We start from the raw sequence: 22,038 nt of genomic DNA on the forward strand, positions 1-22,038 counted from the left end.
TATAAAATGTGCATCTTTCTTTTTGTCTTTGATGATGAGACGGTGTCGGATAACTTAAAATTACTATTAGTTTAGCAAAGCAATTTGCTGAGACTGATTGACTCAGAATTAACTGATTGACATATCGATATATCCTTTGTATTCAGCTACCCCTCCATCAGGATTGGAGTATTATCGTTCCCTAAAATATCATGACGTCAATTGAAGCGTACATGGAAAAGGGCCCAGCTAAACAAAAAGTCATCTTAGACAGGTTTTTTGCGCAAAAAGCTTCACATTATTTAGTATCAATTACGTTTCTTGAATGAGTAAGATCATTAAAGTAATTTGAGCGTAGAACGGAAAAGTCTCGTCAAATTGTAATTATAATTTGTCATAACTAATTTCAATTTATTTGCATGAATGATTTTTGTAGAATTTCAGAGAACGGCTCACAAATGGTTACTGTTATCCGCAAAAAGCCAAAATACCAAGTACCTGTAGCTAATGTTAAATTAAGTTATAGCTTGACAAAGCATTTCGAAAAACCTATAAGTTTTTTGGACCGTACTTACCCATTCATAATCCATATTAATCTCTGTCCATTATCACCCAAATTCATTTTTGCGTTATGAATTTGTTTTGATATTTTCCACAAATTCCATTAATTTGTGCGTTCATTGAAATTTATTAGAAATTCCAAAGTAAAAAAAAACCTACCTCAAATGCCAATCTCGAAGAGTACAGTTTCTTTAAACAACACACATGCAGTAGTTGTCGAATACTACGTTGTTAATTGTCAATGTTCTCCTGTTTACATAGTAGTCCAAACGTAAATGTTCTTTGCGCGTGAAAGTTTAGGTCAAGGAAGATCATGACATTAAGATGACCATCTGTTTATGTTTGCATCGCGCAATTTGCTGAGTGGGCCAAGGGATTCGCTTTGCATTGGCCAAAGATAAAATCCGTGGATGCTTTCTTTCCAAATATTGACTTTTTGGTGACACTTTTAAGCCTTCAGCACATGACTAGAAAATTTAGCAATGCCAGTGGTGAACCTTAAATACATAGAAACGTCAAAACAGAAAAAAAAAACAAAAAAAAAAAACATTGCTATGGGGTGAGGCAAAAAAATTCAACCTTTGTCCTCGGCGTTAAAAAACAGTGTGCTCGTGCACCTGCAGCAGTTTAAAATCTGTTTCACTTTTTTATGTTCAGAAAATTCTTGAGAAGTGAAGCATGTATTTCTTACGGACAACTGCACTTGTTCTGCTGGCGTTCTTTATTTCAGGTTAGCTTTGTTGCATTTTAATTCTTAAAAGTATCCTATGTTTACTTTGTATACAGCCTGCCTACTCTGCTCCCCGAGGAGCGAAATGCGACAGAAAACCGAAAGGAAACTTGAAAATCGTCTCCAGGTTAAAGATGACTGTTTTACAACAGCATTTCCAGCATATTGCTGCTCTGAATATGCTTTTATCATACCATCACATCATTTCTGTCGTCTTTGGCAATGACTAATCTGCTTTGAAGTCCTAATTTTCCCGTGTATCTGGAGGCAACGACTTTCAGCCTCACTAGCTTTTCATACTGTATGACGGTTTTTTTTTAAAAGATTCCATTTAAAGATTCAGACCACACCTAGTAGCTTCATGGTCATATTTAGCAAATGATGATATAATCTTCCTCAACTTCATTCGTCTTAGGCCTAATATTTCTTATTGCGTTCCCCTCTCCCTACCAAACCACTATACCAGTCTTTAAGTGATTCCTCATATCTCGAAAAGGACTTTCGTGAAACTCTCAAGACACGCACGCACGTGTTACATCTTAGATTGATATTGCATTTTATGTGGACTAATGGGTGGAAAGCTATGGAGATTTTAATCGCGGAAAGTGCAAAATCGTCTTTGATGCTAATTGTTTATTTACTGATGCACGGTGAATCGAAGGCGAGACTTGGAAAATCATTAGTCTAGTCCAAATTCTAGGAATGCCAGAATCTTTCTTGATTGGTTAAATTTCCTCTCCGTTGAATTCCAAAAGTTACCAAATGACTCATGGAATAATTTTAAGATTAACATTTCCTTGAGTTATGTACCTTTCGAGTAAACAAGAGGACTACACTAGATATTTTTGTACTTGTTTCAAAAACTCGCTGTTCCAAGGTCTTGTACACGCAAACAACTTCTTCTTGTTCCTCTTGTTGTTGTTGTTGTTGTTGTTGTTGTTCTCCTTTTTCTTCTTGTTCTTATCTGTATCCTGGACCTCCTCCCCCTTCCGCTCTTCGTCCTCCTTAAGTCTCACGTTTGGTTTGCAGACGCTCTGGGACAGAATTCGACCGCTGCTGTGATGCCAACACCTACTCCATCGTCCACTGTGGCGCCCATGTCATCACAAGTACTACAATCTACACAAAGCGTAACTATCGTCACCATGCCAACGGAAGGTAGCACGCAAAAAGGGGAAACCACACCGACCACAATGAAACCAAGTAAGCAGTTGATTGTCAGTTTCTCAATGCTTTCATTCATTCTGGGACAACTTGTCTGTGATGCTTAAGAAAAATGAAAAAAATGAAACTGCGACAGAAAACCGAACGGACACTTAAAATCGTCTCCAAGTTAACGATATCTTTTTACGACAGCACTTCCAGCATATATGCTTTCATCATTTCTGTCGTCTTTGGCAATGACTTATCTGCTTTTGTAGTGCTAATTTCTCCCGGTTATCTGGGGCTACGACTTGTAACCTCACTAGCTTTTCATAATGAAGTTCAGTAAAAGAACTGTACGTGTCTAACGGTTTTGTGACCATTTCATTTGAAGAGTTAGACCACACTCAGTAATTTTATGGTCATATTTAGCAAAAGATGATAATCTTCTTCAACCCCTTTTGTTTCAGGCAAATATTTATTATTACGTTTCTCTCTCTCTACCAAACTATTATATCATTTTGCAAGTAATTCCTCTTATTACACGACTCGGGCAGTCAGAGGGCCAATAACTAAAATCAACCAATCAAAATGCTCTATTGCCGGTCAATATTCTCTCAGTATTGGACCGGGCACTGTCCCGAATGGTCCCGAATGATACCGCACTTGTGTCCCTTTGAACTTCAATCGTACAATAAATCTCTTATTAACCAAGCTTCCTCGGGACCGTACTGGAAGAATATCGGCCCTCGGTCTTTTTTGACGTCAAAGTTTCAATTGAAACTTTGACGACTAAAAAGGATAAAGAATTGTCAGAAATTTCCCAAGTATATTTCAGAGCCGGGTGAAAATAATTGACTGCGGTTATGAATTGAGTGAGCTCCTCTCTGGTAGAGGAGGTAGCGCCGATACAGTCGTCGATGTAGCGACCTTAGAGTTCAGGTTTGGACCCGTTGTATTGGCTGAAAAATTGATGTTCGACAAAACCTACAAAAAGATTGGCATAGCTAGGTCCCATTTTGGTGCCCATGGCTACACCATTGGTTTGTTTGAAGAAGTTGTTTCCGAATGAAAAGCAATTGAGTGTGAGCACTAGTTCGGCTAAGCGTAGTAGTGTTTCAGATTTAGGTTCCTTAACAGTACGTTGATCAAAAAATGTTTAAGGGCCAGAAGGCCTTCGCCATTAGGAATGACAGTCTAAAGAGACGTAATATCAATTGAAGGTAACGGTTTATGCACTAGTGTGTATTACAAACCTACAGACTCGCATAATTACTTGTTATATTCGTCTTCGCATCCATCTCACGTTAAGAATTCCATTCCTTTTTCTCAGTTTCTAAGACCTCGTCATTTATGTAGTGATGACTCTGATTTCCACCACAAATCAGAGTCAATGTGCCAGTTCTTCGATAAACGTGGTTACCCTGTTTCCGTCGTTCAAGCGGGTTACCACCGCGCTCAACTTATTGATCGACATTCAGCACTACAAACGTCGCATAATGAAGATTCCGACCGCATTCCATTCACTCTCACGTTTCACCCTCACAACCACTCAGTTAAATCCATCATTCTTAAAAACTTTAAATTACTTCAAAACGATCCAGAGACAAGCACTATCTTTTCGCAGCCTCCGCTCATTTCATTCAAACGCGACAAAAACATAGGTAATTTTTTGGTCAGAAGTTCCTTTCAGACTAATGACCAACCAGGCACTTTTAAATGCGCTCGTGCACGATGCAAAACGTGTCCTTTCATTCACAACACTGATAAAATATCGGGACCTAAACGATCCATTAAGATCACCGATCACTTCACGTGCACCTCCGCCAATGTAATCTATTGCATAACTTGCACTTATTGCAAAAAGATATACATCGGCGAAACAGGCAGAAGACTAGGTGACCGATTCTGAGAACACCTTCGAGACGTGGAAAGGAATGACAAGGACACATCGAAACCAGTCGCTAGACATTTTAATTTACCTAATCATTCTAAGCAACACATGGCAATCTGCGGTCTTTCCCTGCACTTAGGTGGTACGGAAAGCCGTAAAAATCTTGAACAAAAGCTCATCTTTCAAACCGGTAGTCTAAATCCCACAGGGATCAACGAAAGCTTTTCATTCCACTAATTTATTCATGTTTTTCTCGTTGCCATGCTCCCACCAATAACGTAGCTCCATTTTCTGGCTTTAAAAGCACACACAACCCACAATTCCTCTATTCGCTCCGACGAAGGGCTAACGCTCGAAACGTCAGCTTTTGTAATCATTACGTTGGCTAATTTTCCATTTCAACTTTGTTGATATATCCAAATTATGAAGACCTAAATCGCGGAGAGTGTAAGATCGTCGATGATAACTGTTTATTTATTAATGTACGAAGCATCGAAGGCGGACCTCGGAAAAACAATAGTGTAGTCAAAATTCTAGGAAAGCCAGAATCTTTCTTGATAGGTTAAAATTCTTCTCCGCTAGATTCTAACAGTTACCAGATGAGTCATTGAATAAATTCAAGATAAACATTATCTCTGGTTACGTACCTTCGTGTAAATAAGAGAACTAAGTCTGATTATTTTCGTTCTTCTTTAAAACCTCGCTATTCCATAATCATTCGATTCCAAACCTTTCGTGGACAAAACTTGAAAATTAGAAATTGCGTGGGAAATAAAATCAAACGACTGACCAATTTTGAAGATTGAGATAAAACTTAGAAAGTTTGAAGATTGAGACCGGACTGTTTATAGATACTGAAGCATCTTTTTCCGATTCTGTATAGCTTTTAAACCCCTTTGGTCTCCAATATAATGTATTTATATTTAGCACATGTCTCTAAAAAAGAATCAGGTCTTGTGCACGGGAATAATTAATTCTTTTTCTTCTTCTTTTTTCTCTTTTTCTTCTTCTTCTTCTTCTTTTTCTTCTTCTTCTTCTTCTTCTTCTTCTTATTCTTCTTCTTCCTCTTCTTCTTCTTCTTCTTCTTCTTCTTCTTATTCTTCTTCTTCCTCCTCCTCTTCTTCTTCTTCTTCTTCTTCTTCTTCTTCTTCCTCTTCTTCTTCTTCTTCTTCTTCTTTTTCCTCTTCTTCTTCTTATTCTTCTTCTTCTTATTCTTCGTCTTATTATTATTTTTCTTCTTCCTCTTCTTCTTCTCCTTCTTCTTCTTCTTCATCTTCATCTTCTTGTTCTTATCTGTATCCTCGACCTCCTCCCCCTTCCGCTCTTCATCCTCCTTAAATCTCATGTTTGGTTTGCAGACGCCCTGGGACAGAATGCGACCACTGTTGCAATGCCAGCGCCTACTCCATCGTCCACTATGCCCCCCATGTCATCACAAGTACTACAACCTACAAAAACCAAGAAATCAAGTGAGCAGATGTTTGTCTGTTTCTTAATGCTTTCAATCGTTTCTAGGCCTACTTGTCTGTGATGCATAATTCTGCGTCGCTTTTTCATGCCAATGGCAAACCAATTTGAAACTTGAAGAGTTGTCAAACAAATAAACAAACGAACAACAAGCTAAGAAATATAATAGAGGGAAGCTTTCTTACGATATTAGACAGAGTACATCCCAATAACTAAACCTCCAACCAGAAATGATTGAGGTGACACTTTTCCCTATGATTTAATGAGAAAAATCAAACTTATCAGGTAGAAGTTGTTATCTTGATCCAACACCAAATTCTCATGCCTTCCTTACAAGGATATTTGTAGCAGCTAGAGGAGAGAATTTTAAAACAATCAGATACTGGGAATTAAAGGGTTACTGAAAGGTAGGGCACGGAATTTTGATTCAGAAGTATCATTTTGTATGTGATTCAGCAACCAAAATTAAATCAAGTGTAATTGTTTCGTACACATGATGACAAGTCTGGCTGATTGAACTATTCATTCGATGGAAATGAAGTTTGTTGTTACCCTTAGATTTATTATTTTTCGTAGCCTTTGGGGGCCCACCATAACGTTTGTTCTTTTTTAGCTTGTGCGAAGATTAAATTTGTGGTAGAACAAATGTGGAATGCGTCCCTTGAAATATCTGATTCAGAGAAGTTCAAGGAATGGAAAAACATGACATTCATGGAAGTAAGTCCATTTACTGGTTTCTGTTTAACCCGACTTCTCTGTCACCTGGTTAGTCAGAGAAAATCAACGATTTATGTGTCTTCGTTGGAGACGTTAGACTAAGAAGGGGTGTAAGTCACAGTCCACTGCAGATCATTTCCAAAAAAATTCCAAAAATATTCCAATTTCATTTCCGATAGAGAAATGAAATTGGAGCATTTTCGTTCCAAAAAGAGGCACCGAATAAATATGTTTTCTTCCACAACCACAGCAAGGGAGGCACGGAAAAGCCGTAAAGGCTATTTGAACATGAAAGTGTGACTGAAATTGTTGTTCTCATTGCTGTTCTCATTCCTCTGTTTGGTGCTCAATAACTCAGGAACTGAGGCTTGCATCCGGCCGAGTAATGTGCATGTCTCTCGGGAAGGTTTGTCTGGAACTCGTTTACACTGCTTCATAACTGATTAGTTTAAATTGAACGTCATTCTGGTCACTATAATGGAGGAAGGGGAGAAGGGGAGAATGGGAAAGGAGAAAATGAAAAAGGGGGATGGGGAGAGGGGGAAAGAGGAAAGGGGAGAGGGGGAAAGGGGGAAGGGGAGAGGGGGAAAGGGAGAAGGGGAGAGGGGAAAGAGGGAAGGGGAGAGGGGGAAAGGGGGAAGGGGAGAGGGGAAAGAGGGAAGGGGAGAGGGGGAAAGGGGGAAGGGGAGAGGGGAAGAGGAAGGGAGGAAGGAAGGTTATCGATAGTAAATCAATAGGCACTAAGGGAATTGATGATGAAACTGAAAAGCACATGCCTACATACGTACGATAGATTAAAAATGTTTCTTACAGGAGAGGTGCTATTGTTTCAGACTGGATGGAGAAGTTTTTTTTGAGTTCGTAGATCTAATATCTTATTAGCAGTTGTTGCAATCACAGTCACGGTACCGCTCATGTGATTATTCCTATCCTGCAGATGAAATACCTTTACAACGATTACGAAAAGTACTATGACGTTAGCTTATCAGGAGTGGCTTTCTCAAATAAAGACGGTAAAGTTGGCGTGGAGGCGAAGTTATGCATGGTTGTGAAGGGGAAAGAAAGTGGTTTCATCGAGACGGTGTTTACAGACAAAGTGAAGAGTGGTCAGCTTCATAATTTAAAGGTTGTGAGTGGAAGTGCCGAATTCACTCCAGAAGGTCAGTACATAATGACTAAACGACTGAAATGTATGACTTGTCGATCGTTTTTTTTATAATTTAATAATGTGGATTGAACTTGGCCATGACCTAAAATGCAGCTTGTCAGCCGACCACACGCGCTTTCAAAATGATTTTGATAACCAATGAATCGTTCGCATCTGTCGGGTCAAAGTTTCCTTTCATCGTCTTTCTGTCCCCCCTGAAAGCCATGTAGTCCCCCTCAAAAATTATCCGCTCCGCTGCCGCCACCCCTGCGCTCCCTTCCCCCCTCCCCCGAGCTTTCCGAACTACCTTAGACTTATATTTACAAAAATTAAAACTGATTTGAAATTTAACCAATGATATATTTGAAACGCTGGATATAAACTTAGCGCCTAAAGATCTTGCCTGGTTCTCGATCTCAGTATGATTCTGTGTATTGTGACTCGTCTCAAGATTTGTTAATGATTCTGATTTCCCTTCGTGATCGTTTGTCACAGGTGTTGAATTCAAGGACTGGAAAGCTAAAGATGGCGAATGCGATACGTGCAGCGGAGCCGGCGGTGAGTTCACTATCGAGAGACAATGTGTGTCAAAAGAGCACAGCTGCGACGGGTTGAAGGAGGAAAAGAAGACACAAGACTGCGTAGAGTACTGTCACGGTGGTACAGGTAAAAGACAATCTTGCAAGTAGTTGAAATAGTAACTTAGATAATTAAGATAATGACTCCATTCAACGGGAGAACTAAAGAACATTGTGAATAGCATTTAGACAGCAGTCGAAAGTAACGATTTCTTTTATCCGAGGCTTTCTACAGAACTTGTATCTGCAGCACCCATTTGATGTCGAAATGCACTAGAGGTAGTTGTATTCTCTTCCCTGTAATCGTTCGCATCCCATAACCTCTGTGCTTGGTTTCCTTTGAGGAGCCCGTTAGCCTCCGGCTCAAACAAGAGAAGCAACTGTAAGAAGCTGTTTCAGTTTGATTAAATTTTTTGCATTTTTAGCGCTTGCCAGTTACTTCTAGATCGCTTATTCTCTCGGAGAGCAGTGATCCCTAATATTTTATTGGACTGCTACGAAATGATTCTTTTAAAAGATAAGTAGTAAATCATACATGCAGAAGTTACAATGATCATTGTTTGCATTTTCGAACTTCGTGAAAGAATATCATAGTACAGGTTATGTGTTATTTTGAGTCTAGTCAAGCAAGAGTGACGTAACTGAACATTTCAGCAGCTCCATGCTCCTAATCAAACTAAGTTTATCTTCATTTGTAGTTGAAAATTTGATTTATTGAAATGTTGACGAGTGTGCTTATGATAAGTAGAGAACACAGAGTTCTTTTGAGTCATATTTCAGGATATTTTAGGCAAATTTAAAGCCTTAGACGTAGTGGACGTGTAAAAAGAGGTGTACTTTCTTAGCAGAAAATAATGTTTCATTAATTTTCCTTTTCAGCGGGCATAGCAGTTTCCCTTGTGGTCTTGGCTTTTGGGATGTTACTCTCGTTCAGGTAAAGGAAGTAACAACAATCCACCCTCCGAAAACGGTGCCTTTTCCTTTTCCCAACGATAACTTACCTTTGTCTCATAAAAAGGAAAGGGGGTGGGGTAGTTGCAGAAACAATCATTTCAGTCACCATTTCTTATTTTTCTCTGCTGATTCTGACGTATTCAGCGAATTTCAATTACCATTTACAACACCTTTTAAATATCCAAATTCTCAAATTTGTTACAATAAATCCTGATTATAACTCAACCATTCATTTTCCTAATTGAGTTCTCAATAATCGTTCACGTAAATAGAGATGTGCTGGATGATTTCAGTAACAAAATGCGTAATCTTAATCTAAAGATCCTCTCTCTATTCTCTTCCCTTTTTCTTACAAGTTTCAGCAGTTGAATTCGATTCCCAACATATACAAGACTTTTAGTACGGATATCCTTTGATCGAGGAGTGTTTAAAAGGAGTATTAACATTTTTCTTCCTTTTGCTTCGGATCCACTTTCTTTATTTTCAGTTCGCAGTAGGTGCTGAGTGGAATTGGAAATCAGACCTCCAAAGGAAGGAAACAAGATTTAACGTTACTTTCTACTTTATGAATCGTGCATTTTAACAGTCATTAGACTGCATTTTTGTAGGTGCATTAGAGACTCGTGTCTATCGAACAACGTGATGTCTTTCTTAAACTTTTTGGATAGAATTAACTATCTTTTTTCAAAAAAAGTGAGTCCATTAGATGTCTAATAAATAGATTTCATGATGCCTTCCCTCTTTTCAGTAATGCACGACGTCAAAATGTAGCAAGAACAAAAACGTCGTTGTATCATAGCTGTACATCAGATCCATACTAACATAGCATATTGTTTGTTTTTTGTAAAAAAGAGCTAAAAAAATCTTGATAGTGATTTTATCTGTGCGTCTTTTCTGACAAATAGATCTTATGTAAGAACTAATTAGAACGCATGCGTAATTAAGCTATTATATAAAAGCTAAAATAGTTTAAGAGCAGTTACCGAATCGTGACTGTTAGACTGTTATTCCTGAGTGAGGTAGTAAAACAAGAATTATTCCATGAAATCGTTTCCGCTTCTCAAGTTCAAGAATTGATTGTTTCAAGAGAAAAACTACTTTGAAAACTGCTAGTCAGTCTCTATTATACTTCTGACGATTAGCAAACGTAGCACTTAATTTTCTGCACTGAGTATCTTACTATCAAGGGTTTACCCAATCAGATCAACTAAAGACTGTGAAGTGGCTACGTTGAGGATCGACACCGCTGGGAGTCTTTGCTTTTTAATTTCAAACATTTTTCTAAATTTCAAATCAGAAAATTCCTTCATTTCTTTCCTAAACTGGCTACATCCTCTTGAAACTGATGCTCCTACAGCCCAACATCTCCAGCAGCTCATAGCTGAACACAAGAACTCAGCGATTCCATTTAGAGGTTCGTGGTGACTTAGGGTAAGGGTTTTGGAGAAAGTTTGAGTTCTTCGTCCACAAGATAGTGGGTATTCCACGCTTAACCCAGGCTTTATTTCAATGGAAACGAATTGTTTTGATTGAGGTGCACTATGATGACTTTGTCAGAATCAGTTACAGTTGACTGCAGCGTATAAGGTGCGATTAAAATCAGTTATGGTAAATGCAATTGGATTTAAATGGATTAGAATGGATTTGAGTGAATAAAATTAGATTGGAGTGGATTGGAATGGACTGGTGTGAATAAAGCTGGAGTGGTGGGGATTGAGAAAATTATTTAAAATGTAGTTATTGATGACTTAACTTGACCAACTGTGGCAACTCGAACATGAAATGAGTAATCGGATGTGTTCTTCGTTGTCTTACCTGTTAAAGACAAGTATTTTACATCTCTTCGCTTGCATGTCAATGTGTTACCATGGTTACGTTAAAACAAAGCAGCAAAACAAGGAACTGAACAGTGTAAGATTCTTGGGTGTCAGGTTCCGTTGGAGACGCCGTTAAAATTCCTGTCGATCGCTCGCTTTGCTTCGTTTCGAACTATTCAGTCGCTGAATACATGTTTCCTGAGCGCATAACTGTGTTCCTATTTTTGGGTTTATCCTTCGCACAAGGTGTTTAAAATTTAACGCATTTCTCTCCGCTAGATGTGGTTGGAAGTTTCATTTGTAACACTCGTCGTGGACTTACAAAAAGGACGAACCATGATGTTTACGTCATGTAAAAGAAATGTGTTTGCCTTGGATAACTTTTCCACTTTGTGCAAAACAACCGGGAAATATTTAAATGCCAAGTTCAGTCTATTAGGGGATTCCTTAGAGCAAGGTTGATGCGAACGGAAAACAACACAATGTCAAGTTTAATCTCTGCCTTTCGAACAATCACGTCTACTAAATTTGAATACGTTCATTGTTGGTTTTTGTCGTAGACATCTCAATTTCGAAATCAGAAGTGAATTTTCCCGTCTTTTGTTTTCTGAGAACGTGGATCGAATTATTTTCAACCTGTAAGGGCTTTGAAGAAGTCATGCGACTTTTTTTCATCGAGGAAAACTGATTTGTTGCATAACAGTCAAGAAAACTTTGGTGTCGATCTGGCAGCTATTAAGTGGCTCTCGTCGTACTTGAGTGGCCGAACTCAGAGATGTAGTGTCGGTGGCAAACTATCATCTGCCCATACCCTCAGTTGCGGCGTGCCGCAAGGTAGCATATTGGGTCCTTTGCTATTTTTAATATACATTAATGATCTTCCCAACTCCCTTCGGGGCGCCGCACAAAGAATGTTTGCCGATGACACCAATCTTACGATATCTGCTAAGACATTAACAGAGCTTGAGCTAGCTCTAACCCCTGAATTGAATAACCTTAGCCGTTGGCTGAAAGCCAATAAGCTCGGTCTAGATGTTGCTAAAACAGAGTTAATGATTATTGGATCAAGACAAAGACTATCTACCCAATATAATGACTTAGAAATCAGAATTGATGACCAAATTATCAAGAGAGTCGACAAGACCAAATCTTTGGGTCTTACTATAGATGCCCAACTCTCTTGGGGTGGCCACGTTGAAGAGATTTGCAAGAAAGTCTCTTCAGCTATAGGCGCCCTAAAACGTGTACAGCCCTTTATATCCAAAGAAACTGCAATTCAAATTTATAACGCTTTGATTATGCCTCATTTTGATTACCGCAGCCCCGTCTGGGACTGTTTAAGTGGCTACTTAAGCGATAAGCTCCAAAAATTACAGAATCGAGCAGCCAGATTATTACTAAATTACCCTTTGATACGAGCTTAAACCACCTTCTCTCCACCCTCGATTGGGAGAGGCTATCTCTTCGACGAGAGAAACAAAAAGCCCTAATGATGTATAAAATTATAAACAACCTTGCTCCTGAATATCTACAAAGTCTTTTCTCTCAGCGTCACTCTGTGTACGGCATAAGCAACTCTGAGGGAAGGCTGGCCTTGTCCAAACCAAACACCAATTATTTGAAACGAAGCTTCTCTTACATCGGGCCATGTTATGGAATAAATTGCCCAAAAACTTAAAAAATACTTCATCCATTAACCATTTTAGGCGAAATCTTAACGTAGTCGATATATAGGATTCCCACACGGCAATCATGTAAAGCTGTTGATTAATCTTAGTTTTTATTATGTAACTGATGATTTACCGTGTTTAAATAAAGATTTACATACATACATACAAAACGTTGAGCTAACCGCCTCCCGGTTAGCTCCAAGGATAGAGCGCTGGACTGTTGTGCGGGAGGTCGAGGGTTCGAGCCCCGGCCGGACCAACACTCAGGGTCTTAAAATAATTGAGAAGAATTTGCTACCTTTCTATAACATCAAGAAATGGTTAGATATTCTAGTCTTCTCGAATAGGGACGAATAAATGGAGGTCCCGTCTCTTGCAGGGTTGGGGTAGGAGACGTTAATTTCCCACACACGAGATTACTGTGTGATGGATGTCCTCTTCTGGGGTGGGTCGGGTGGGAGGGTGGACTAGCACGAATGGTTCCTATGTTCCTTTCTAGTCCTTCCCCACTGCAAAACTTAATGCAGTGAAAATGGACTAAACTAAATTAAATTAAATTACGCAGTGTTTAGCCAAAATTATTAAATTTAGCTACTTTCCTTCCGTATTATAGATTTATCAGAAAAAAAATTGCTGTGGACGTATTCCGTGTTTAACCATTGCGAGTCTGATGGGGCACAAGGCGTCGTTTAGCCTTGACTAATTTTTAAAGTAGTCAAGTAACCCGTGTCCTTCCAATGTAATCTCTGAGAAGCTGGACAATGGTACTCTTCGCTGTGCGCCGTAGCCCTTGTGATGTTTCTCGAGATTGAGAAACTCAATATTTTAACCGCTTAAGACTCTCTGTTTCTTCACGATGGGGACGATAAGGGGGGGGGGGGGGGGGCGGGAAGAAGAGATAAGAGGGATGTGTGGTATGCTTCGTGAATATTAACCTACTGCAGACTTCTTCCCGTATCATTTTCCAAACCCTGTGTCAGAAGTCGGTAATATCAACAACGAACGCGTGGCTTCTTTCGACGGTGATAACCAATAAGTTTTGTTTTTTCGTTTTATTTATGCCTATCTTTAACATAAACGCATGGTGACAGGTTTTTTTCTGTCTGTACACTAAAGCTGTGGAATAGTTCCTCTTTGAGCAATTTTAAAAGTAACTTGCAGCCGTTTCTTTTTAACCAAGCCTTTGTGATTGTGCTTTGTTCCGCTTTTACGTAATATACAGACATGTATATTTTATCCTTTAAAGCGCCTTAAAACTTTGCATTTTGGCGCTATATAAATTGTAATTGTCATAATTGTTATTATTTATCATTTCAAGCCCCATTTTTACAAGGGTATTAGAAAATCTGCAAAATTTTTTTATACAGCACCGATATCGATGCGCGAAAACTTTATTTTTAGCAAAAGGGTCATGAAACGTACCCTTCGGCTCATCCCATACCAAAGTATTTTGGCAAGGAGGCACCCCCGATTTCTACTTTGCAATATCCCCATATGGCGACACGGCACACATTAACTGTGGTTAAACTCACCTCCTTCCAGAGGTAACCCTGTGGGTAATAACCTTGGGTTTGGGTTTCCGGTCAGGTTTAATTTCCCGGTTATATTGCAAATAATTACCCGAGGTCAACTTTTGACCTAGCAGGAAATTAATTCATCATGGAGATCGCAAACCGCGAAACTTATGGTTTTTATTGGAGTATTCAAAGTAAAGACGAGTAAAATATACTTAAAGTGAACGTCGAAAGTTGGCCATGTTTGATGCCGCGTGTCTTGAATTTGGTACTTGCGAGGATATCTGCCGCGATTTCAGGGCAACACCACAAAAATGTCCAGCATGTGATGCGGTTTCCGGATTTACTATTTTCTTCCATCCTACTGGTTGAATTACTCTTGTGGTTATATAAACCACTGCTAAACCCTACGACTTGGTTCGGGAAACGTCATGGGTAGTTCTTTTGTTCTTTTTAATGTATCCAGAGTGATTTCCCATGGGCAGTTTCACTGTGGAAATAGAGGTCACACACAAAACACAGACTTCCCGTGGGTAAGGTCTCACTTTCCCGTGGGAAAAAGGTTTAGTGTAACCGCAGCTATTACACATGACATTCATATTAGCGTGAAGAAGGAAGGGGAGAGGGGGAAAGGGGGAAGGGGAGAGGGGGAGAGGGGAAAAGGGGGAAGGGGAGAGGGGGAAGGGGAGAGGGGGAAGGGGAGAGGGGGAAAGGGGGAAGGGGAGAGGGGGAAAGGAGGATGGGGAGATGGGGAAAGGGGGAAGGGGAGAGGGAAAGAGGAAAGGAGAAAGGAAGATTACCATAGTAGATAGTAAATCAGTAGGCGCCAGGGGAATTGATGGTGAAACTGAAACGTACGCACACGCCTACATGATGTACGATAGATTCTTTATGTTCCTTAAAGGAAAGGTGCTTTTGTTTATGGAAGGCAGCATGGTCGAGTGGTCAGCGGGTCGGACTTGCAATCCGCCGCTCCCGGGTTCGAGTCCCGCCCTGGCCGCTACTTGGATTTGTTTCACGGTAGCCCCGAGTTTCAAATCCTCGGCCATGCTTGTAATATAGCCAACTTCGGTCAGTTGGGATTCTTAACAACGTTATTTTCAATTTGAATTATTTGTTTAAGTTGTTTCGTGGAAAACCTGTAAACTAGCTTCTAGCTAAGTGTTTCTCCACGTTAAACTGTTTATTATTATTATTATTATTATTATTATTACTCTGACTGGATAGACAAGTTTTTTTTTACGATTTGAGTTCGAATACCTAACATCTTATTAGCAATCGTCACAATGACAGTAACACCCATTTGATTATTCCTATTCTGCAGATGAAATACCCATACGATTCCGAAACGTATTACGACGTTAACGTCTCAAAATTGGCGTTCTCAAATAAAGACAATAAAGTTGGCATGGAGGCGAAGTTATGCTTGTTTGTGAAGGGAAATGAAAGACTTTTCATCACATACATACATACATACATACATACACATACATAAGCTTTATTTATACACGGTATCAATTTCATACAAAATATGCTCTCCCATCGAGCCGTGTGTAACTTGAATATACAAATAGTCATTCATAAGCAATCTAGAACGAGCACTATTTCTACTAATTAATACCACTTATGCTAATACTAATATTCCAATACTATATACCAACAGCAATGCTAAAACTAATAACTAATACTACAAACTTGTCATACAATAAGAGCTATTAAATCCTAAAATAATAAGATCGTTAAAATTATAACAAAAAGCAATTACTATGTCAGCAGGGATTCTTTGAAGGCAGTAACAGTGGTCTGGGCTTTGCTAGTAGTTGAGAGGCTATTTCATAGTGTAGCACCTCGATAGTGTAGGCTACGTTTTCCGGCTTCAGAGAGTGGTTTTGGAGTAAAGAGATTATGAGCCGAGTCCCTCAAATTATAGGTATAGACTTGCGATGCTGTTTGAAAAAGATTATGAAGGCGAAGTGGAAAGTGATCATTGACCACCTTATACATAGTAATTGCTAGCTGTTTAGTACGCCCTTCTTCAAGTGTATCCCACCCAAGGTCATGTAATAAACTGAGAAGATGGCGTCATATAATCAGAATTGGTGATTATACGAGCAGCCCTATTTTGCAGCTTCTGGAGTCTCTCAGTCTCTCTCCCTCTTCTCGGTCTCTCGAGACGGTGTTTACAACAGAGTGAAGAGTGGTCAGCTTCATGATTTAAAGGTGTTGAAAGGGAGTGCTGAACTCGATCCAGAAGGTCAGTGTATAATGACCAAACGACTGAAATGTATGGTAACACAGTCAAAAATTATTTACCACTTTCATCGACACTCGTAATAATTGTTTTAAAGAAATACCACACAGAGAGCAGAAAATTGTCTACTTCTGTCAACTTACAGAAAAAGGGTCTGAAACTAATCTAAACTAATCAGACACTGCCATCTATCGAAATACTTGGCGTTGAACTTAGATCACTGCTAGGTTATTGCAAATCTACCCTTTATGATGAATTTTTGCGAATCTTGAATATGGAAACGTTAGACCACAGAAGGAAACAACAATCCCTTATTCTGTTATATAAATGTTTGCATAACGACGGTCCCAAGTATATCAGAGATTTTTTTGGTTTTAGAAAACTATGTACAATCTAAGAGGAACCGGCATTAATTTGTGCGCACTTAAATTTAATTTGAATTTTATAAAAAATCTTTCACTTATATGTGTGCGCAGCTGTCGAATGATTACCTACAAGTGTGAAACTGGCCAATAATATTAACCTTTTTAAGAAGCTATTGTGAACATTGAAACTGTAGCTGCTTCACTGTTTAATACCTGTATCTAAGTGACTCTGAACCTCATTGTACAAAGTTAATTTTAGTGTTAATTTTAAGTTATTTAAGTTATTGCTTCACCATTTTATACCTGTATTTAAGTGACTCTGAATTTTATCGTACAAACTTCAATTTTAATGTTTATTTTAAACACGAAGGCGCGCTATAAAAGGAGCCTTAGGTCCTACTGGACCATTTGTCAATCAACCGTCGTGTGATGTAGAAGTCTTAAGAGTCAAGGCAGCTTGAGCTACAGCTCCTCCAAAGCAGTGAACAACGGGCGCATTCCTCAAAATTGTATTATGTGTTCATCACAATACAAGAATTTTTGAGTTTCTCCAATGGAAACTGTCTTTATTTCTGGCGTTACATTTGAGATTGAAGTAGGGGGTTCGCACGTTTCCTCGTGCCACCATGCTGGTGGAAGTAAACAACATATATCTCAGTAGCTCCTTTTGTTCGTTTACCAGCATTTAAATTTGATCCGCGCACGTCAACGGTGAGTGACAAATGGGCCTAGGTCTTCCCAGGGAAGACTTCCTTATATAGCGCGCCTTCGTGTTTAAGTTATTGCAAATTCTAATCTATTAGGTCTTGACAGTATGTAATACGTTTTTTAGATTCTTAATCTTAGAGGCACGTACGTATTTTAAACGAGCTCTACGAGCTCCTTGACGCTACGTGGGTAAATAAAGTATTGATGGATTGATTGATCTAAAAGGGGGCAAGGTCGGAGGATTTTGGTCATGTCACGATAAAATTTACCCGATCTCCCTACGATGCTCTATAAAATTCCTCTAGCCCCCTCTCCCTAAGTCAATTTTCTATGCATAGTGTCCCCTTTATGTTCTGTTGGCGACACCTGATCCCCCTTCTGTTTCCCCTGAAAACCATCTAATCCCCCTTCAAAAGTATCCGCTCCGCTGCCGCTACCCCTGTGTATTGTGTCTTGTCTCGAAATTTGTTAATGATTCTGATATTTCTCTGTAATCGTGTGTCGCAGGTGTTAAATTCAAGGACTGGAAAGCTAAAGATGGCGAATACGATGAGTGCAGCGGAGCCGGCGGTGAGATCACTATCGAGGGAACCTGTGTGCCAGAGCAATACATGTGCAGCGGGTTGAAGAACGAAACGATGACAGAAGATAGCGTAAAGTACTGTGGTGCAGGTAAAAGAAGATCTTGCAAGTAGTTGAAATAGTAACTTTAGAGATAGCTATGATAATGACACTCCATTCGATTGGAGTGGTAAAGGAAATCGTGAATCGCATTAAAACGGGAATCGAAAGTAATGATTTCTTTTACAAGGAGCTTTCTACAAAGTTTGTGTCTGCAGCACCTATTGGATGTCGAAATGCACTAGAGGTAGTTGTATTCTCTTCCGGTAATCGTTCGATTCTCATAACCTCTGTATATACTTTGTTTCCTTTGAGGACTGAGCCCGTTAGCTTCTGGCTCAAACAAGAGAAGCAACTTTAAGAAGCTGTTTCAGTTTGATTTTGTTTGTATTCTAAGCGCTTGGAATCGGAGTCACATCTGGGTCGCTTATTTTCTCGGAGAGCAGTGATCTCTTATATTCATGATCAATTGCCAGCTACGAAACGATTCTTTGAGGGATAAGTAGTAAATCATACATGCCGAAGACATAATCTTTGTTTGCATTTTCGAGCTTCGTGAAAGATTACCATAATCAAGGACAGGTTGTGTGTTATTTTGAGTCAAGTCAAGCAAGAATGACACAATCAAACTTTTTAGCAGCTCAGTGCTCCCAACCAGACTGAGTTTATCCTCATTTGTATCTGGAAATTTGATTTAAATGTATACGAACGTGGTTTTAATAAGTGGAGAACAAAAAGTTCTATTTACTTATATTTCAGGATATTTTAGGCAAATTCAAAGTATTAGACGTAATGGACGTGTCAGAAGAGGTGTACCATTTATTTATTTATCAACCATAGTTTAGCAGAGATGCCGAGTTCAGCATGTGCTGGTTTAAATGGGGCTCTGCAAAACCACCCTTCCCACCCCAGGGGAGGACATCCATCCCGCAGTAATCTCGTGTGTGGGAAATTAACGTCTCCTACCCCTAACCCTGCAGTAGACGGGACCTCCATTTATTCGTCCCTATCCGAGAAGACTAGAATATCTAACCATTTCTTGGTGTTATAGAAAGGTTCCAAAGGCGGTTCCACTGTAGCAGAAAATCAGGACGTTTCATCAGTTTTCCTTTTCAGTGGGAAAAACGGTTTCCTTTCTGGTCTTGGCTTTTGGGATGTTACTCTCGTTCAGGTAAAGGAAGTGAACGAAGTAAAAACAAGTTACCCTCCTAAAAGACTCTCTTCTCCTACAACATCTTACCTTAATCATAGGAATGAAGGGAGAGGGGGATGGGTAAGGAAACAGGACTTCGTCACTATTTCTTATATTCTCTGCTGTTTCTGGTTTCTTCTGCAAATTTCAGTTACTGCCATTTACAACACTTCTATTCCTTAAATTTATTACAATGCATCGTGATTATAACTTAACCATTTACTTTCCTAATTTATTTCTCAAATAAACGTTAACTTAATTAGATAGAGATATGCTAGGTCGTTTCGGTCACAAAATGCCTAATCTTAATGTTAATCTAGAAGATCCTCTCTCCTTTCTTTTCCCTTTTTCTGACAACCTACACCGGTGGAATTAAATTCCCTTCATACACAAGACTTTTGGTAGGAAAACCCTTTGATCCAGTAGTGTTTAAAAGGAGTATTGATATTTTTCTTCTTTTCGGTTTGGTTGCACTCTTGTTAGTTCACAGTAGAAGCTGAATGGAATCGGACATCAGACCTTTAAAGCAAAGAAACAGGATTTAACGTCACTCTACATTTTATGAATCATGTATTTTTAATAGTCAATAGACTGCATAGGTGCATTAGTTACTTACATATATCGGATATTGGGATGTCATTCTTAAACCTTTTTTGAAAGATTTAACTACCTTTTTTCAAAAACTGTGAGACTATCATGACTGTTTCACAAATAGATTCCGTGATGCCATGCGGCTGTTAAGTTATAAGTGACGTCAGAATGTGATAAGAACAAAAAAGTTACACACAAGGCGCAGCCAAGTGTGTCATAGCTGCACAGACTTACAGCAACATGGAATCTGTTTGTTCTATACAAAAAAGAGCCCGAAAGAACCTGATACTGACTTTATCTATGTGTCTTTTCTCAAACAGATCATATGCAAGAACTAATTAAAATGCTTGCGTAATTCATCTATTATATAAAAGCTAAGAACATGTTGGTTCACGAATAGTTCTAGAATTTCTACTGTTAGGCCCACCTGTTCCGTGAGATGATAAAAACAAAAGAGCTATTCTACGAAATCATTTTCGCTTTTCAAATTGAAGAATTGATTGTTTCAAGAAAAGATTACTTTGAAAACTGCCGTCAGTTTCTATTATATTTCGGACGATAAGCAAACGTAACGCTTAATATTTTGCACGCAGTATATTCCTATCGAGGATTTAGCCAACCAGATCAACTAAAACTGTGGAGCGGCTATGTTCAGGATCGACTCTGTTGAGAACTTTTGCTCTTTATTTAAAAACATTTTTCTAAATTTCAAATCAGAAAGCTCTTTCATTTCTTTCTTAATATGGCTAAAGCTATAAACGGATGCCCCTACAGCCCGACATATGAACACAAGCACTCGAAGATTCCTTTTAGAAGTTCGGGGTGACCTTGGGTTAGGGTTTAGGGAAAGTTTGAATTCTTCGTCCACGAGATATGTTTACAAAAGGAGGTAATTCACGCCTAACCCAGACTTTATTAGAATGAAAAAAAAAAATTGTTTTGATTGAGGTGTACTATGATGAGTTTGTCAGAATCATAATTGACTGAAGCATATTACGTTCGATTGAGATCGGTTGTGGCAGATTCAAGTGGTTTTAAATGGATTAGGATGGATTTGAGCAAATAAAATTAGATTGGAGTGGATTGGAATGGATTGGGAAGGATTGAGCTGGACTGGCGAGGATTGTGATTGCTTAGGGTAGAGTTTAATCGTAGTGGACTGCAATTTATGTACTCGCGAAATGAACGAAATAAGTCATGTAACGAGGAATAAATTAGCATAATCATGACATGCACTTCATCATTTGAGCCGGGTTTGTCTAGTTGGGTTTGGTGGTGGTAAGAAAATGTTGAGTTTGTCGCTCAAGAAGAAACTGCAAGAATTCTTTCGGAGTGTATGTAAATTGTTTTGTCTATAATGACCAGAATGCCTAATTTTATTCTTTAATTTTGATCTTCTCCCCACTGTGCGTGCATGGTTCATGACTTGATTCAACGAAAATTATCGAAGAGGCGCCTTCCGAACACCTTCGTTTTTGTAAGTCATGTAAGCGTTGCGATTAATCTCGTTTAGCAACGTTTTAGGACAACTCGGGATCTATTTTCCATCCATTTGTTATGAAAACCTAAGATCCTCAACGTAGAAGATAAACAAACAAAGTTTGAACGGTCAACAGGATATCTTGGTCAATTTTCAGAATCAAGGTGAAAAATGATTGATTTTAACATAAGCTCAAATTGAGCAAACAGATTGATTCGTGTTGTTTTCAAGATGTTGATGAATAGAAGATAGAGAGATACTCGGAGGTTTGAGCCATTTTAATGCCAAAACTCAATGATATATGTTTTTGTCAGCTTCCGGCCGCCATATCTGTGCCCCTCCGGAGAATACAAACACGGCACCTCCATACAAAATAATTTGGATATATCAACAAAGTTGAAATGGTAAATTGGCCACCGTAACGATTACAAAAGCTGACGTTTCGAGCGTTAGCCCTTCGTCGGAGCGAAGGGCTAACGCTTCACGAAGGGCTAACGCTTAGCTCAATCCAGCCCAGTCCATTCCAATCCACTCCTATCTAATTTTATTCACTCAAATCCATCCTAACCATTTAAGACCACTTGAATCTACCACTCGCTCCGACGAAGGGCTAACGCTCGAAACGTCAGCTTTTGTGATCGTAACGGTGGCCAATTTAC

At 39.1% G+C, this 22,038-nt stretch overlaps 1 protein-coding gene and 1 long non-coding RNA gene across 6 annotated transcripts in view; one reads left to right on the forward strand and one right to left on the reverse strand.

Annotated features, from left to right (window-relative positions):
• The window catches only part of LOC148734763 (uncharacterized), a 6,854-nt gene extending 5,982 nt beyond the window's left edge, over nt 1–872 (reverse strand). For both annotated transcript variants that reach the window (XR_015998237.1, XR_015998238.1), the window contains exon 1: nt 700–872. This is a non-coding gene — a long non-coding RNA (uncharacterized LOC148734763). The remainder of the gene's footprint in view (nt 1–699) is intronic.
• Nucleotides 1–10,843, forward strand: part of LOC111326920 (uncharacterized) — a 13,321-nt gene extending 2,478 nt beyond the window's left edge. For 3 of the 4 annotated variants that reach the window (XM_088751499.1, XM_088751496.1, XM_088751497.1), the window contains 7 exons: nt 2,300–2,473; nt 5,666–5,776; nt 6,388–6,491; nt 7,429–7,651; nt 8,134–8,304; nt 9,096–9,150; nt 9,658–10,843. In XM_088751499.1, the coding sequence (XP_088607625.1) occupies nt 2,300–2,473; nt 5,666–5,776; nt 6,388–6,491; nt 7,429–7,651; nt 8,134–8,304; nt 9,096–9,150; nt 9,658–9,667 (848 nt within the window). In that variant the 3' untranslated portion in view covers nt 9,668–10,843. Of the gene's footprint in view, nt 1–1,086; nt 1,271–2,299; nt 2,474–5,665; nt 5,777–6,387; nt 6,492–7,428; nt 7,652–8,133; nt 8,305–9,095; nt 9,151–9,657 lie in introns of those variants that run through there. The other variant, XM_022931006.2, reaches the window with a different exon arrangement.
• The last annotated feature ends 11,195 nt before the right edge of the window (nt 10,844–22,038 follow it).

Source organism: Stylophora pistillata, chromosome 3 (assembly GCF_964205215.1).
Source record: "Stylophora pistillata chromosome 3, jaStyPist1.2, whole genome shotgun sequence".
NCBI lineage: Eukaryota > Metazoa > Cnidaria > Anthozoa > Scleractinia > Pocilloporidae > Stylophora > Stylophora pistillata.